The following is a 16,322-nucleotide window of genomic DNA, read 5'->3' as shown; positions in this document are numbered from 1 at the left end:
CTGGCACCATCAGAAATGGGACCTCTCACCTGTGGGGAAAGGGGCTGTGGAGCGAAGCCGGGCAGAGAGCAAAGCCCCGTGACAAGCAGGGGGGCTGCACTTCTGGCTAAGAGTTCTCAGAGCAAAGGTTTGGCTTTGGGCTTTGCTGTCTTAAAGACAGCTTCGCTGCATCCCAAAAGCTCCCTGGGAGAGGTGGGGGACCATATATAAATACTATTAATAACAACCCATACATACCAGGCTCTTTGCTACAAAATCCAAATCTCCACTGTGAGAATTATTCTGACTGTCCCATTGCCCAATTCCCTCAGCAAATGCACTCCTGTCCCACTTGGTCATCATCCTTTTTTGGCCTCCTAGATTCATCAAATCCATCGCTTTAGAACAGCTCCTTCCTCCATGAATCCTTTAAAAACGCTGGAAGACAGGATTTATTTGGAGAAGGCCCCAGTGAATCAGTGGAGGTGACTTTAGCTGCCTTCCCTTCTGCCGTTCAGCAGTTCAGACAGGACCAGCACAAGAGGAGGAAAACATTAATGACATGAAGGGACTCACACCGCAGAGGCAGCCCTGTCTGCTCTCATTTCCTCTGCTGCCAATAAGAGTGTATTTTACCCACTGCACCAATGTTTCCCTTTAAGGTAATTTTTCTCCCAAAGCTCCCAGACCTTCTGCTGGCACTTTCCGAAGCCCAGAAGTCATAAATCTGGTGTTCCAGCAGTTGCTGATATATCAATAAGAGTCGTTGGACGGCTGTACTTTCAGAGAATGTAACAGATTTATCCCTCTCCGTCTCCAGCTGACTGAAAAAAAAGCTCGTAAAAAAAAATATGCCGAGATAAAACTTGCAAGAAAAGCAGTATTCCCACAGGGAACAGGTCATTCATCGAGGGCCTGAACTCCTGCGGCTGCTGCTGGAGCCCACAATCGCTCTGACATGTGGTTCAACCTCCAAGCCAGAGGTACCAGAGCCTCGCGGCACAGAGAGCCGCAGGGAATGGTGGAGGGCTGCTGGGCTGCACTTAACCCCAGCAGCAGACGATGTGAGGAGGCTGTGCCGAGGCCAAGGGGAAAGGAGCACTTGGCTGGGGTCGAGCTCTAATATTGAATGCATTCATTTGGCACGGGCACGCCTGCGATGGGAAAAACCAGCCACGCTCCCTCCCACTGCCCATTGCAGGGCAGAGCTCAGTCCCTGCATGCACAAAGCCTGGCACTTCTTGCAGCTGCCAAAAATACAGAAAAAACACATGGGCATGCATGGGCACCCTGCAGCAACAGCTCTGCACGGTCACACACGCCCAGCACAGCCAAGATGCGTCGGACGTGCAGGCTGAGCACGAGCCCTTGAGCACACAGCTCCCCTGCAGCATCCCTATCATCAGCCTTTGCAAACGTGACCTCCGGGGAGTGGTGAAACAACAGCTCCTGGTCACTGAGGGTCGGAGGGTCAGAGATGAAGAGTTTTATTACATCCCAAGTGTCTCACTGAGTACAGCTCCCATGCTAGATCACACCCAGCGCTGCCCTCAGTTGCAGGAACATCTCCCAGCAGGAGGAGGGGACCAGACCCATCTGCTCTCCCCTTCAGAAGCAGCACACGTGCAGCTTCAGTGCTAACCAAACTTGTAGAGAAGTTGGATGACTCCTTGGTGGCCTGCAAAGCTCTTGACCTGACACAGCATGCTCCTCTCTGCTCCATCACTCGGGTATTTGGCCTCCAGCACACAGACGCCGGATGAACCTGCTGCATCCCCCTGCCCAGCTGCTGCTCCCATGCTCCGACAGCGCCAAGCCCAGCATGTCGCATTGCTTGGCAACGGGACTGGAGCACATTGCATTGGGAGAAACCACCGGAGACCGAGCAGAGCAGCAGGCAGCCCTCATGCCAAACAGTGCAATACCTCAGGGATCACGCTTCTTTTTTCCACCCAGTTGCTTCACATTTTTTTCTGCAGAACTCAGAGTTCAGGGGAAGGAAAGCCCTGCTGCTTACTGCTCCCCACCCCCTGACGGCCCCATCCCGCCTGACCCAGTGCAGAAACCCACCCACATTCCACCACATGGAGCAGAGCTGCTCCCCAGCACAAGAAATATTACTGCTATTCTCCCCATGACAATACATTTGTGCCTTAACTAATAGCAGGGTTCCCATGGCAACTGCTTGTTTATTACAGAAAAACGAAAGGCAATGGCAAATCCCAGTGTCAGCAAGCGCGAGAAAAATAATGGGTGTGTAAAAATAAAACTTCTTCCTGGTAGGTTTGGCGTTTCTTCCAAGAGACACGTTCCTGCAGTCCCTCAGTCCTGCTGCCTTCCCACCCTCCTGCAGCAGGCACAGCCAGAGCGGCTGGTACCCAGGGCCTGGCACTGACCCCCTCCTTTCGAGAGGAAAAGGGACACCTGAGGTTTGCCCCATCCCTGCTGAAAGACAGCTCCTGGCATGGAGGATGTCAAAGGGACAACTGTGGCTTCTCTCTCCCAGGCTCTCCAGGGGCCGTGCTGGGATATGGCTACGCCTGTGCCGGTCCCACCTCATTTGAATCCCTTAATAGCTGAGAGAGGGCTCCTCCAGCATCTCGGGAGGCGACTGGTGGGGTTAGACACGGCTGGCCGAGATAACGGAAACCTCACCGAGAGCAGCCTGTCAGAGTCAGGCACGTTAAATGCCAGAGCTCGTTCTCGAGAACATCCTGCCAAACAAGCAACAGGGCTTTACTCAGTGCCGAAAGGACGTGTTCAGATGAGGGCATACGAGGCGTGAGCTGACAAATGCTATCACCCAGGCAGAGGTAAGGCAGGCTGCCTTGTCAGCCACAGCCTCATAAAGCTCAGTCCAGGCACAGTCACAGATTCACACTGGCAATATCACAGCTACAGCATCTCCACGGGTGAAGGTGGCTGCCCTGCACATTGCAGAGGTTTCGGATGACGAACAGCAGAAGTCCCACCACTGGCAGGTGAAAAAGAGTTAAACGGAGGGGCGAGATATACAAGCTCACAGCTTCAGAGATGGATTACAGCCCACAGTGCCCATTGAAACCTGTCCAGAGGACAGGCGGCCTAACAGAGAAGGGCAACAAGGAAAGAAAGCACCAGAAAATAAAACCATAAATTAGTATTATCCAACCCATAAAACAGCAGCCAGCCAAAAATCAGAGCACAGGGAGAAAGGCAGCTCACCACCCCCATCAAAGCTTACCAAAGGCCACTTTGCTATCCTCCACCTGCTCCTTTGCTGCTCCTGCCAGTATTTAGGGGGAGACCTTCCCCCAAAACAAAACTCAACTAAAAAGCTGAACTAAAAAGCAGGCCGGGTCTGGGCTATACCTCTTTGACTCGTAATGTTTTCTGTATCATGTGAACAGAAAATACCTCATCAATCAGTTCGTTTGCTAAGACAGCTCCTTCCAAGCATCTCCTGGAGGGAAGCACAACCATGTACTGTTGATCTAATTTGTCTTTAATTATAAAAGTTACAGTAGGGCTGGGAGTGCTTTCCTAGCTGAGGCCTGAAAAGAAGGTTTGTAAACCCAACTCTCCTGAGTCCTCTTTACTGAAAGGTTATTTCCCCCTGCACTACTGATAAGATTTATCTCTATGTGGAAGAGTGCATGCTGCTGGTACGCTGAAGAGGTCTTCTCCAATTGAGGGGATCTAATAGCAGAAGACAGAAGGGGAGAGAGGCCAGACAGTTCTGCTAATCCACACCAGAAAGAAACGAAGAGAAATCAAAGCAGACTGGCAGCAGCTTTAATTCTGCAGCATCCATCCGCTGCTGAGCTATTGACCCTGAATGCTCAGCTCCTCAATGCCGAGCTGCTGTTTCCCCCCAGCTGGCTCCAGGCACAGCACTGGAGTGGGCATACGAGCAATGACAGGGTAGGCAGATGGAAGACAGGGGGGAAAAAAGCCCTCCAAGGCAGCGCTGTGAATGGGATCTGACGCGGCAGCGATCCAAGATGCCACATGTGATACAACGGTCTACTTCAATCAAGGTCTACCTCAAAGAACAGGGATGTGAGTGCTGAAGCTCATAAATCTTCAGGCTTGTAAGTGCTCTGGCCCCAGCCCTGCACAGGGCTGAGTTAATCAACAGCTTCTCCGAGACACATTTAAAGAACAACTCAGCCCTGAGCTCTCCATGCTGCAAACCTCAGCCCCCTCCCCAAGGCCTGGGGAAGAAGCTTCACCCTTTGCTGGTCTCACCTGCTCAGGGGCATCAGGCACAAAAGGACACCGCCAGCATTGGCTCACTCCTGCCCACTGACTGTAAAAAACTGTCTGCCCACTTGCTCCGGGCCCCAGGAAGACCCCAGGGAGATGCCGGGCGTGTAATTTCTAACCCAGTTCAAAGCGACCTGAGGTATCTGCCCAATGGTGCTCTGTGGAGCAGAAGCAAGGAGCAAGCAGCCCCAAGGAGGGAGGGAATGAGACCAGCCTTTTGTCAGCCTTGGCTGCACAATGATGTCCATCAGTGGCACCAGCCTACGTAGTTCAGCAGGAGTTGCTCTTTGGGCTACAGTCTGCTTCAAGTGTCTGCTTCACAGCTCATGCCCTCCTTAGCAGTCCCAGCAAAACAGTGGGGGCTACAAGGAATGGAGGAAAGCAAGGGTGGACTGAAGGACAGGGACTCCAGGAGGACTGGGGCTAGTCTGGGCCACCAATGAGCACTTAAAATAACAGTGAAACTTGAAAAACATACCATAGCCAAAAAACCCCACCACTGCCCACGTGGGAAACACACCCCATCCTGTTGGCTATCCCCTACCTCTAACAGAGAGCCTCCCCTATTAGCTGAATCCTGCTAGCAACAGGTCCTTTTCCCCCTCTCCCACCCTGTTTCCTGGGCAAGGAGGAGAGAACCAACCTTTTCCCCTGGCCCAGGTGAAGGATCGGCTGGTCCCGACGCTCTCTGCCTCCGGCACGGCTGGCTCGCTTTGCCAAGGCTGCGAGGGCAGCTCACTGGATTTGCTGCTGCTCTTCAAAGGCGTGATGTACTTGGGCAGCCCTTTGTAGAACCACGCACCAGACCTCTTCCAAACCTGTTGGAGATGGAGACGCAACACCTTAAGCCTGGATTTTTACAGCAAGAGAGCACAATCAACACGAAACGAGCTCTCCAACAAGCTCAGCCCAGCCACTCCCTCTGAGCTACCTTGACCCCACTCAAACACAGAGGGGGTCAAGCCTTCCAGCTCACAGAGCCCAATGGTTCCCCTGCACTCTGCAACTACCACAGCGTCCCAAATTTCTCCCCACACGTTGTCAGCCCAGCTTCACCTTGGTCCTTCTTCCACCACTAAAAAAATTTCAAATTTGAATGAGCAACAGGCACAGACTGAAGGAGGAGCAGAGGGTGATCATGCAAACCACAGAGCTTCTCATGTTTGCCGGGTCAAGACTAGATGTTTCTCTGATGCCATGCTTAAGTCAAACACACACTCCCAGGCTTACTACAAGGATATCAGGATGAAGTTCCCTGGCCTGCACTAAGCAGTGGGCCATTCAGATTCGGCATCTGTTGCTTTCCCATTGGGAATCCACAAAAAGAAAGGCTTCCCGGAGAAAGTAGGCACATGTCATGGGTGGCAATAGCTCCAAGCACATGCTTTGCTTAGAGTAAAACACGTCTTGCACTGGCTGGAGGGGCAGCAATTCCTGACAAGTATCTCCTCCTGGGCCAGGTCGCTTTACTTCTGAGAGTCAAAGACCAGCAGCAGCTGAGGGATGCAAGCGGCAATGCCAGGACAGCAGAAACGCTGCCTCGTGCCATACCAAATGGCACAACCTTGGCGTTCATTTCACAGAGCAATTCAGGCCAAGCCAGACCATTTAATGAGTGTGCTTGAAAACCCCAGAACAAGAAACGACACTCAAGTAACCTGAACCTGGAGCAGAAAACAGACTGTGAGTGCTAAGCTGTAATACCTCCTGTAAGAACGCCCTCTACTCTCCAATTTAGTTTTAATGCAGCTTATGATGAAGGAGCTCTATTAAGTATATTTAATATAAAGCCTGCTGTGAGCCAGAGGAAGGGAAAAGGATGGCAGCTCAGACAAGGAGAAATGGCCTCTAAAAACCTAATTCTTTTGTGCCTTCCAGCAGTCTAATAATGAGCTAATGAGACAGGGCAAAAATAAGTTAATATAGTAAAAACATCATTTTCTATTTCATGCAAGGGGGTAGCAATCTTGCACTTCTGTTCAGAGTAAAGGAGATCATCAGTGTTTCTGCTCCAAGTTCCCAAAGCATTCTGCATACAGAATCACCATGATGGCAATGGCTACAAATGCAGATATCTCTAATTACACCAATACATTTGCAATTTGCATTTAGGGCTTAATCAAAGCAGAGGGCAGTGACAACACCTGGCACTCATGAGAAGTTCTTCTCATGCAGGCACAAAAAGCAGGACACCACCATCACCATTTCACTGATGGGAGGAGACTGCTCAGCAGGTTGCCTGGTTCCTAGTCCAGAGCCATCAACACAGAGAGCTAAAATCTCTGTGTTTGGGGTCTTGAAAGCCAAGTGAAGGTGACCTGAATTCAGATGGGAACTTGGGAGTATGCTTTTTAAAAGAAGAGCACCCAGCAGAAGAAAGCAGAGCATTGCTATGACCCAGCACACACATCAGTTACTGTAAGAGTGCAAGAGAGAAGCTCGTGTGCACCACAGCAGGATGCAGAAACCAGGAGGTGAGAGCACCCTGCAATTACACCAACATTTTCCTTCTGAATAACAGCCCAGTGGGACAGTGAGTCTGCCATCCAAGTGAAAAGCTGGGAAGCCAATTCCCTAAAGGAGAGAAGACTGCAAGTTCTTCTACAGAGGGGGCCTTGGCAGGCAGGACACTTTACCAGCTCCTTCACCAGCGTGCAAAGAGCCAAAATAGTGACCCAGCCGGTCGAGGCACAAGCTGACACAGCTCCTTCTGCTACCACGTAGGGACTGCAAAGCATTTGGTACAGCTTGTACAACAGCACTCATCAGTGCAGCACAGAGACCCTTGAGGAACACACTCTGCTGTCCCCACAAAACCAAGAATCAGGAAATGCAATATCTGTTTTAAATCTGGGACAGACATCTCTACGTGGAGCTTAGCCCACTGCAACTCAGGTAAACATCCACGATGCAGGAGCTGCACACACAGGACACAGCCGGCAGAACAGGAACTGTGGCCATGGGGTTTGCAACCTGATCAGCAGAGGCTTGAGGAGGGCAGGTTGTCCGTCCCCTGCCGCACACCGGGTAGCCAGAGCACACGTATCTTCTCCGTGCAAACTACCAGGGAGGAAGCACCCCTTTCTTACAGTCGTTCTCTGAACAGACCTTGCAACATCTGTAATTTAATTTGAAGCGCTGAAGAGACCTATTATCTTCAGGCGAACTACAATTTAGGCACACCATAAAACCAATATCAGACACGGCAAGGATTGCTGTAAGAAAGGGCTGGTCACCCCAAGGTTTCTCACTATCTCAAAGCAAATCCAGCTATAGAGAGAGTTAATGACATAATACACCCAGCTCTGATGCAGTAATACTAGTATAAAATTGATTCTATGCATACATATTCTCTTGAAATTGATGCTTCTAATAGAATTTAGTGTCATTACAGCAGTACTGAAATTGTTTTGAAATCAGCTCTAAAATAGCTGCAGCAAGATGCTCTCCCCTATATTAATTTAGAACCTCTGCCTCCCCCCAGGTCAGCAGCGTGCCCCAACCGAAACGACCGCGGTTCACGTTCTGTTCTGCACATGGGCACACAGGTTAGTTTTAGCATCCATGCATCAAAACAAATCGATGTTGCTGACTGCTGTTGATGGTAGTTTCATTGATCCTAAGAGCGGCCCGACAGCAAAGTTCTTGCTTGATTTTAAATTAATAAATCTGTAATGGTGCTTCAAGAACAAAACTCCTGTTCATTAGCAGGAGTTTGCTCTTTCCAATGAGGAGAGAGTTTTGCTCCCGTGAGCCTCATTGGCATGTAAGGTGAAATCCAGCCCCAACAGCAGCGTGAGTTTGGGTGGAGCTGGAATTTCACCAGCGAAAGGGACAGCGAGCCCCTTCAGTCTCTTGCAACAATCCAATTTTAAGTGACATTGATCATCCCTTGCTCTGAGTGCTTGACAGAGGGGAATAAAGATCTGTATCTGCATTATCCCAGATGAGGACGTGGTGGCCCAGCACGTGGCTCAGAGCAGAGCAGCCACACCATGGTTCACCAGCTGCAGCTGTCCCTGGGCCACTGCGCTCAAACTGGCCCAGCCAAACACAACCAAAATCCACACTAAATATTGACTTCCTTCAGGCTCCTGTCCTTCTGCCTCCCCTGACACCTAAACCACCCTAAAGCAAAGTGGGGGAGGACACGGGGAAGAAGAGCTACTTTAGCAACACACTCCTCTTTTTATTACTTCAAACCAATTTCAATGGCCATGACAAGCCCAGAGAGCTCAATGCCTTTTATAACCCTGATAATATTCCTATTAAAGTTGCATCAAGCCATCATTACAGCTACAGGATGAGACAGTCAGAAGCAGATGCGTATTTTTATCTAGCACATTCAAGTGCAGCCTGTAAATGGGACCTAACGGAGAATCACTGGGCCCTAGTGAAACGCATGTTACTGCTCAAACTTCTCCCTCCTCTTTCTCCTTCTCTGAACATACAAGTGCTAAAACAAGCTCCTAAACAGAGAAAACATTAGGACTTGCTGACCAAGGGATGGGGTCCAAGCTGAAGGAATCGTAACAGATGCTTGCAGCCCCCCTGGAGTTCGCTTCACCAAGCCACGAGTCCCCCAAACAGAGATGCTTAGAAAGGCTCTTCACTACAAAGCCACATTTTGCTCTACCACCTGCTGCTTGCCACACAGTAGCTGTTCTCATTCTGCAGCCCCCTTCCTTCGCAGCAGCCCGGGCTGGGCTGTGCCAGAGGAAAACAGCTACCTTTAGCTTCCCATGCTGCCATCGGCGTTATTAGCTCAATCCCCCAGCAGCCGAAAGGCGGGGGAGCAGGTTCTCCTGGGCTACGATGCTTAATGAAGAGAAAGGCACCTACAAATGCGACCACCCTGGGAGGACTTCGTTGCCATTGCACTCACGCAGCACATGCCCACACACTCACTTTGTCCCAGCTCTCCACCATGGCTCTGGCACGCTGCAAACCACTGGCAGGGAGAAAGAGCAAGCACTCTTCAGCTTCGTTATTTGCATTCATCTGCTTTTCCATAACACAGAGATTTCCAATTACATTATTTACAGCAATCTGTTGTCAACTCCCACATTCGGCACTTGAGGATGAAGAAAATTAAAAGGCAGTGAAATTGCTATTCGGAGCTTTGTTTCCGGAATAGCAAAATCTATCGCACCTCTGACCCCAACGTTTCTCGAGCTGCAATGGCTGCCAGCCTTCAACGATTTATCATTCCCCTCTCAATCAGGCCTCTTTTTTTCCTGTGGCTCTATTCTAGAGGACACTATTTTGAGTCTAACCACTTGCTACCACCCCCCAAAATAATATGGCAGGCTATTGATGAGTTCTTTGAATTGCAAACAGGTGCACATCGCTTCGATTCAATCCAGAGTCACCCAAAATAAACACTCCCCTCCATCAGCGTGGTATTTTGCCAAAAAATCATCATGCCAGGCAGGAATAACCCTGCGCTATGTTGGTTTATAATGTTCAAAATGGTATGAGTGTATATGTGAAAAGGGAAGCCCTGGGGGCAAAAGGGGAGGAGACAACTCTGTTCTTCCATTGCAGTAATCTTCTTCCTCTGCATGGTTTATTGTGATAAACCAAGAAATGCAGCCAGCCATGAAAATGCCATTTAGTGAAGGAGAAGAAATTAAAGGGAAAGTGAAGCAGAGGGGGCAAATTAAAACTTTAACAGGTCCCTGATAGCTGACACTCTCTTTTGTATTCGATGGGGTTTAAAAAAAGCTATCTCCCCCCACCCTACTTAAACTGTTTTCATTATCGCTACAATTTTGGATGTGTCAATTCAAATGTAAATGTGCACAAACGCTTCCAAGAGGATTTTAATTACGATGATAGCATCGCTAATTATGGATATAAAAAAAATATATATAAAGTGGTAATTCAGGAAGGTGCTTTGCAGAACCTGGTGGTATCAGTCAAAACAAGGCTGTGTAGAGAGTTAAATGGCTGAGCAGGGATTTGACGAAACACAGCAGGTCCCATTTCCCCTTCAGGCCAGGAGGTGACAGGCAGACTTCAGCCACATGCGACTAATTCAACATGGGTATTGCTGCCCAAGCTGTTATCAAGCTCACGTGCTCTGCCAGAGGCCTGGCAGCAGGGAATCATTCCAGCTGTATCGTAGCTCCTCCCAGGCAGTTTTGCTCCTCTGACAGCCGCTGCAATAAGCCTGTTTTGCTGGAGGACTTTCTCCCTTTCTACCCTGCACTCTCATTCCCGTGGGTGCATCACTGCTTCACTGCCAAGTTAGCAAACAGGCTCACTGCAAACCCACGGCCAACGTTTGCTACAGTCAGGGATCAGCGCCCCTGATCGTGCCATGGGACTCCATACGCATGCAGAAACAGGACTGCCCCAAGGAGGATAAGCCCTCCACACTCAGTCTCCAGAAAGGCAATGCAAGATGCAAAGCCAAGAAAGGCAATGCAGCACATGGAGGAGGGAATAAGGAAGGGAGATTCTTGCCCTCGAAAGTGAATGTGAGCTTGACTGACTTTGCTTCTACCCTTGCTTGCAGGAACGATAAAACACAATCCACACCTGCTTTAATTCCATCACCATCAGAAGACACTGCAAATGGGCCAGTTCTGGCCTAAAGCAGATGAGGTCTATCTTATTTCAGGAAGAAGAGATGCACTTATGATGCAGGGGTGTCTGCTGGTCCTTGGGGATGTTCTCTTTGCCAGGAGGAATATCCAGGCTCTGTCAGGTCCCGGCTGTGTGAGAACACAGTACTTTCCTCCCAGTGGCTCTCAGGCAGCTCAGAGACCCTCACCCTGCCTGTACACATCATGCTTGGCAGCTCGAGTGCTGCCATACACACCGTTTTGCTTCTGGATGATTGGGACACTAGCAGCAGGCAGAATCCATTAATCACCTCCACTCTCCAGAAATAAGACAGTGTCAGAGAGACCTGTTCCTCATTGCCATGCAGCACAGCCTTCCCAGTGGAGGTTTTTTGAAGGAAACAGGAAGCAGCAAAGAACACTTCTGAATGGCCGAGGCTGGGATTCCCAAAGGGATCTATGGGCATCACGCATTCATCTCCAACTGAAAAACCAATGTAAACAATAGCTTGTTACTTTGGTCTTCAGTTTGACCCAGGCATACTGATGATTTCATTGTAACTGAAGCCAGCACAGATTCTGTCCACACAGCAAAAGGGGGAAGACAACTACCAAATGTCACTAAACTTACCCTAGCTTAAATCAAGCCTACAGGGATAAATAATAACAAGGAAGATGGAGGGATGAGAGCTTTAGCATGTATGAACAATGCTGCATACTTTAGCTGTTAGCTGGTATATGCGAACGTCCAACCCCACCATCCTGGCTTGACATCCTGGTGGGCCACAAGACTCAGGTGCTCACTCAGTGTGTGGCAGAGGCTAAAGGGGACAATTATAGTCCTAGGCTCTTGTCCCAGCCAGGTGACACTTATTAACTCCAGCCAACATCACTTAGTCCACCCAGGTTTCCGAGTGACCTCCCTTTCTCACTTCAGTGCCTGACTGTCTCTCACTAACAGAGTTCAGAGCTTCATAAATATCATGCCCAAATAGCTTGAGCGGTGGTTTAGAAAATTACAGACGGCGATCAAAGCGCTGATGTGGAAGGAATCACCTAGCTTGGAAACACCACATCTCATCACGCCTGCTGGGGGGGGCACTCCAGACCAGCATGAAACACTCACCCACTAGAGCTGGCCACGTTTAGGGGTCTGAGCACAGCCTGACAATTTGGGAGGTGTTGCCAGAGCTCTGTGGCCTGGGACAAGCCTACTTTAAGCATGTGCTTCGTTGGCATGGGCTAAAGAAGAACCTTGCTCAGTCACGCTGTGCATTGAGAAGGGGAGAGAAGGGCGGTATTGGCTTGTTACTGCATCACACAACCCAAAGTGCTTTGGTGGGCTCCTGAAGCTCCCTGCCTAGATCCCAGGAAATAAAATGGGGCTGATACCTACTCACCATGCAGGGGATTCAGAGGTTAGACAGAAACGAGAATATCTGATCCCAAAAAGCAAACATCCATCTGCATCATTGAAAGCAAATATAACCTTCAGCAAAGAGCATGGCCAAATGGGTTTGGTCCAGAGCAGATGGCCATACAAGACAGATCCAGATCACAGACAGCAACAAGGAACTGGTTGTGAACACAAGCCCTGAAAAGAAAGCTGGTAATTTAGTGCATGCCCTGTAATATCAAGACACCTGAACCAGCTTCAGGGACTGCACTAGTACCAGCCGTCAGCCTGAGGCCTAAGAGTCTCATCTCTTCCTTACACAGACTCTTAGGGAAGACCTGATCAAAGTCACTTTTCAGGCATTTATTCTGATATTGCCTCAACTTCCTCGCCCTGTCTGACATGCCTCAAGGCTTCTGCTAATTCTCAATGCTTCCCTGCCTTCCCCCAAAATAAAAGCAGAGCATGTGGGAAGACAGAGGGGATGTATGACTTGATGCCTGACTGCGTGTCCACACTGTGACCCTTCCAACCTTCTCCTGGTCAGGGCACCAGCACCACCACAAACAAGAAAGGAGACAGACTTGAACTGACCTTAAAAAGAATAAAAAAAAAAAAATGAAGCTTAGGGTTGGGAGGTAAGATGAGGCTAATTTTTTAGTTAGTCTAAGAGGGAAAGTTCCATCCATTTTCATTAGGGAAGCACTTCGGCCATATCTCAGGTTTCACACAGGGAGCAAGCTCTGAAGGTTACTGTACCTTCACACACCAGTGGCACATAACACTTACTGGACAGGTTAATATTCTTCTCTGTCCAGTGACGGCAGCTCCTCGTTATTTTTATAAGAAATAGGAAAAACAAACCAATTACACAGTGGGGGATGAGGGGAAAAAAATACAGAAAGAACAGAAAAAAAAAGAAATAAAGTCAATTTTAGTCCCCTACCCACCTCCCTGCAGGACACAGAAAATATCTTGACCTGCCTCACTCTCTGTTTTGGAACCTCCATCTGGAATTCAAAACATCTGGATGATTCAGTGTATCAAATTATTAGCAATATCCAGGGAGCTGAAATGCTCTCTGCCTGCCCTACCCACACTGCTGCTCAAAAGTTAAAGGCCAGCAGCATCCATGTACCCCTCAACCTACCTGAACATGAACTTTGCAAGTGCTCCCACAAAGACAAACCCCTCCTATGTAAAATCTAAGCAATGCTAAGTTTCCACAACTAGTATAAAAAACATTCAGCATCTCAAACACCTGCACAAATGCTCTCACTACACTTCAAAAATTGATTTAGCACAGCACCCAGGTTTCACAGTTGGTTGCAGTGGTCAGAAATAGCTGCACTGGATTGATGTTCAAGGACCACAAGCAAAAGCCCAAAATAAATTGACGGGAACAAGCAAAAATCCTTCTGTAATCACAGAACAAATTCACTGACTTCACTTCACCGTAGAGCAGCGAGCCCTGATGTTGGTGGATGTTGGCTGGCAGACAAGAACTGAGGCACGCCATTACTTTTTGCAGTGTAAAGTCAAGGATGAAGGATATAAAAATTTAGAGACCTACATTAGAAGTCTCACACGCTGGCAAGTTATGGGATTTTGCAGGCAGGGAGGAAAACAGACTTAAAAGCTGCAATCCTAGTTATTTTTAGAGGGACAAATATTGCAGCTATGCTACAGATCTCTCCAGCTGTATTAAAGAACCAGTGTTAGCCAAGTTTATTTGCCACAGAACTAGGAGGGAGAGTGCAGCAGCAAAAGGTAACAGTCTCTTTATCACCATAGCTAGAAAAATTCCACAAAGCCATACAGGCTGCAGGGGCTGGTGTGTTTTTTTTTCCCTCCACCCCCTCATAAACCAAAGTTGTCACCATTGTGTGTATTCATCGAGACTGCCTGGCCTCCCAAAACCCATCCCAAGCTCCCCTCCCAGTGCCCAGGCACAGGGAAGAGCCCACGCACACTCAGCACAGACTTGGGGCAGGTAAGTGGATGCTGCTGAGCCCCATCTCTCCACAGTTGCAATTTACCTCTCTCTGTTCACTGCAGATCTTGCACAACCAAAGGGGACGTTTCTGGGTTCCAAAGGTTTCTATTCCGCACTTGGTGCAAACTTTCTGAAACAAGGAGAGAGAAAAAAAGGAAAAAAAAAAAAGGTGGCGTTAGCAACTCCCCACAGCCATATAGCCCTTGGGAAAGAGAAGGTCAAGAAGCATCTGTCCCAACAGTTCTGTTTTGCTTTCCTTAAAAACCTAAATATGGCACAATTTTCTTATTTATCCTGGAGAACCACTGATTGCAGGAAACTGCTTCAGGTCTATATGGACATGAGACAAAAGCAAATCTACAGTGCAGTCCTTGACTGCATGTTGAGAAGAGAACTGAACAGGGCAAATCAAACCCCATGACCAATAGGCATATTTCTAGAGCATTTTTTTTTATTCCTCTAAATCCTAAACCCCAATCACTGTGGCATGGAAAGCAGCTGTAACCAAGTACAAAACAAGCACGAGTTTGTGCAAGACTGGAAATCCTCCCTTCCCTCACACACGTAGTCTTAAACCCCATGGCCTCCCCTCCCTTTCAGCACACACTCAGGAGCTATTGATTTGTGGCTGCTTAGGAAGTGGGCACAACCGTGCCTACATGCACATTTCCTGAGCAGAATGCTTGATAGCGCCGCACGGCCTCTATTGCTACACAAGGGAACTTTCATGTCTCCGCTGGCATTACAAGCCATTTACAACCTGAATCGCCTAATATTATATAATGAAGCTGATGTGTATCAGGCTTGGCTTACAGCTTGAATGAGAAATTGGATGAATTCTTTGATCCTCACAGAGCAAAAGCCATTCACAAGAGGGCCCTGGAGAGCAAAACCTTGCTTAGAGAGACATGTGAATTTAATCTCCCCAGCTAAGGTTTTACATATCCCCCTAACTAGGCTGCTCCTCTGAGCCAGGAGGTCTGTGTACAGGGACGAAAGTCTCAGTGGCTCACTCAGCCCTCAGTGCCCACGCCTGGAGAAGAGCGGCAGAACGATGGTACCTGAGGCAATGGCTTCATTGCATGAATAAACGCACCCAACTATTCTGCTCAGCGCAGCCCAGAGGCAAGACTGTCCCTGACTCATGCTGCACAGAAAGCAGGAGGCAGCCCCAGCAGCCCCACAGAGGTTGGTGCTCCTCTCCATCTCTCAGTTCCTGTCCTCACCCTCATCCTCCCAGAGAAATAAGAACAACCTCTTGGGTCTGGTGCATCAACACTCAACATGGTGCTACCCAAGCCAAGAGGGACTGCAGATGCAATTAGCAGACACCACCTGAACTCCCCCAAATTCTCCCTACCTCAAACCAAAATCTGAGGGAGCAACTCAGTCCTAAATACCCTCAAAGATCCCAATCCCCATACGTATAGCACATTCAAACACTCCCTCTAGTGGAAGCTTCCAAGTGATTTTATTCCTAGCCATAAATTTTGAAAGTTCCAATATAAAACAGGGCTTTCCTCCTCCCCTTCTCTGCAGACTAGCTGGAAAATCGAGCTTCGCTCACAACCCCTCAGAAGACGACATAAAAATCAAGGACATTAAACGCAGCCCCATTCCTCATTAAATACAAGATAAAGCACTTTCTTCTCCTACTTATGCTTCACCTGTTATAGATGATACTGACACCTTCTGCATGGTAAATGACACATTATGCTTTGTCTAACTACTGCTGTTGTTAACGTATCTAGATTTGCATACATCTTTGTCTTGCCATAATGCATTTATTTCTAAGATAATAAAAACTAATATTAAAAATATTCTTCATAAAACAGAAAGCAGCACTTAGAAAATCCACCAGGCTACAAGAAATACGGAACCTCTATTCAGCAGAAGGGACTTGCTGAAGGTAAGTTCTTTGCTATGTTGCAGATGCATCATTACAACAATCCCTGTTATTGAATTAAACAGGCTGCAATGAGACAGTAACAGAGCAATGCTAGCAAGAAAAATATGAACTTTAAAAATCCATAATTCCCTGACAAGCCATTGCTTATTGCATACAACACTGCACGAGTGATGGATATCCCTGGACGAGAGGGAACAAGCTTAAAGTAACAGTCCGCTCTGT

The 16,322-nt window shown here is 48.5% G+C and overlaps 1 protein-coding gene across 1 annotated transcript in view; it reads right to left on the bottom strand.

Annotated features, from left to right (window-relative positions):
* The window catches only part of RPH3AL (rabphilin 3A like (without C2 domains)), a 33,235-nt gene that overhangs the window by 10,079 nt on the left and 6,834 nt on the right, over window positions 1–16,322 (bottom strand). The window contains exons 6-7 of the mRNA XM_082328033.1: window positions 14,235–14,321; window positions 4,871–5,045 (exon numbers count right to left, since the gene is read on the bottom strand). Coding sequence (XP_082184159.1) covers window positions 4,871–5,045; window positions 14,235–14,321 — 262 coding nt within the window. The remainder of the gene's footprint in view (window positions 1–4,870; window positions 5,046–14,234; window positions 14,322–16,322) is intronic.

The sequence above is a fragment of the Platalea leucorodia genome (assembly GCF_965183815.1).
Source record: "Platalea leucorodia genome assembly, chromosome: 16".
Taxonomy (NCBI): domain Eukaryota; kingdom Metazoa; phylum Chordata; class Aves; order Pelecaniformes; family Threskiornithidae; genus Platalea; species Platalea leucorodia.
The sequence above is the reverse complement of the archived record's forward strand: the minus strand, read 5'-3'. Positions and strand labels throughout refer to the sequence as shown.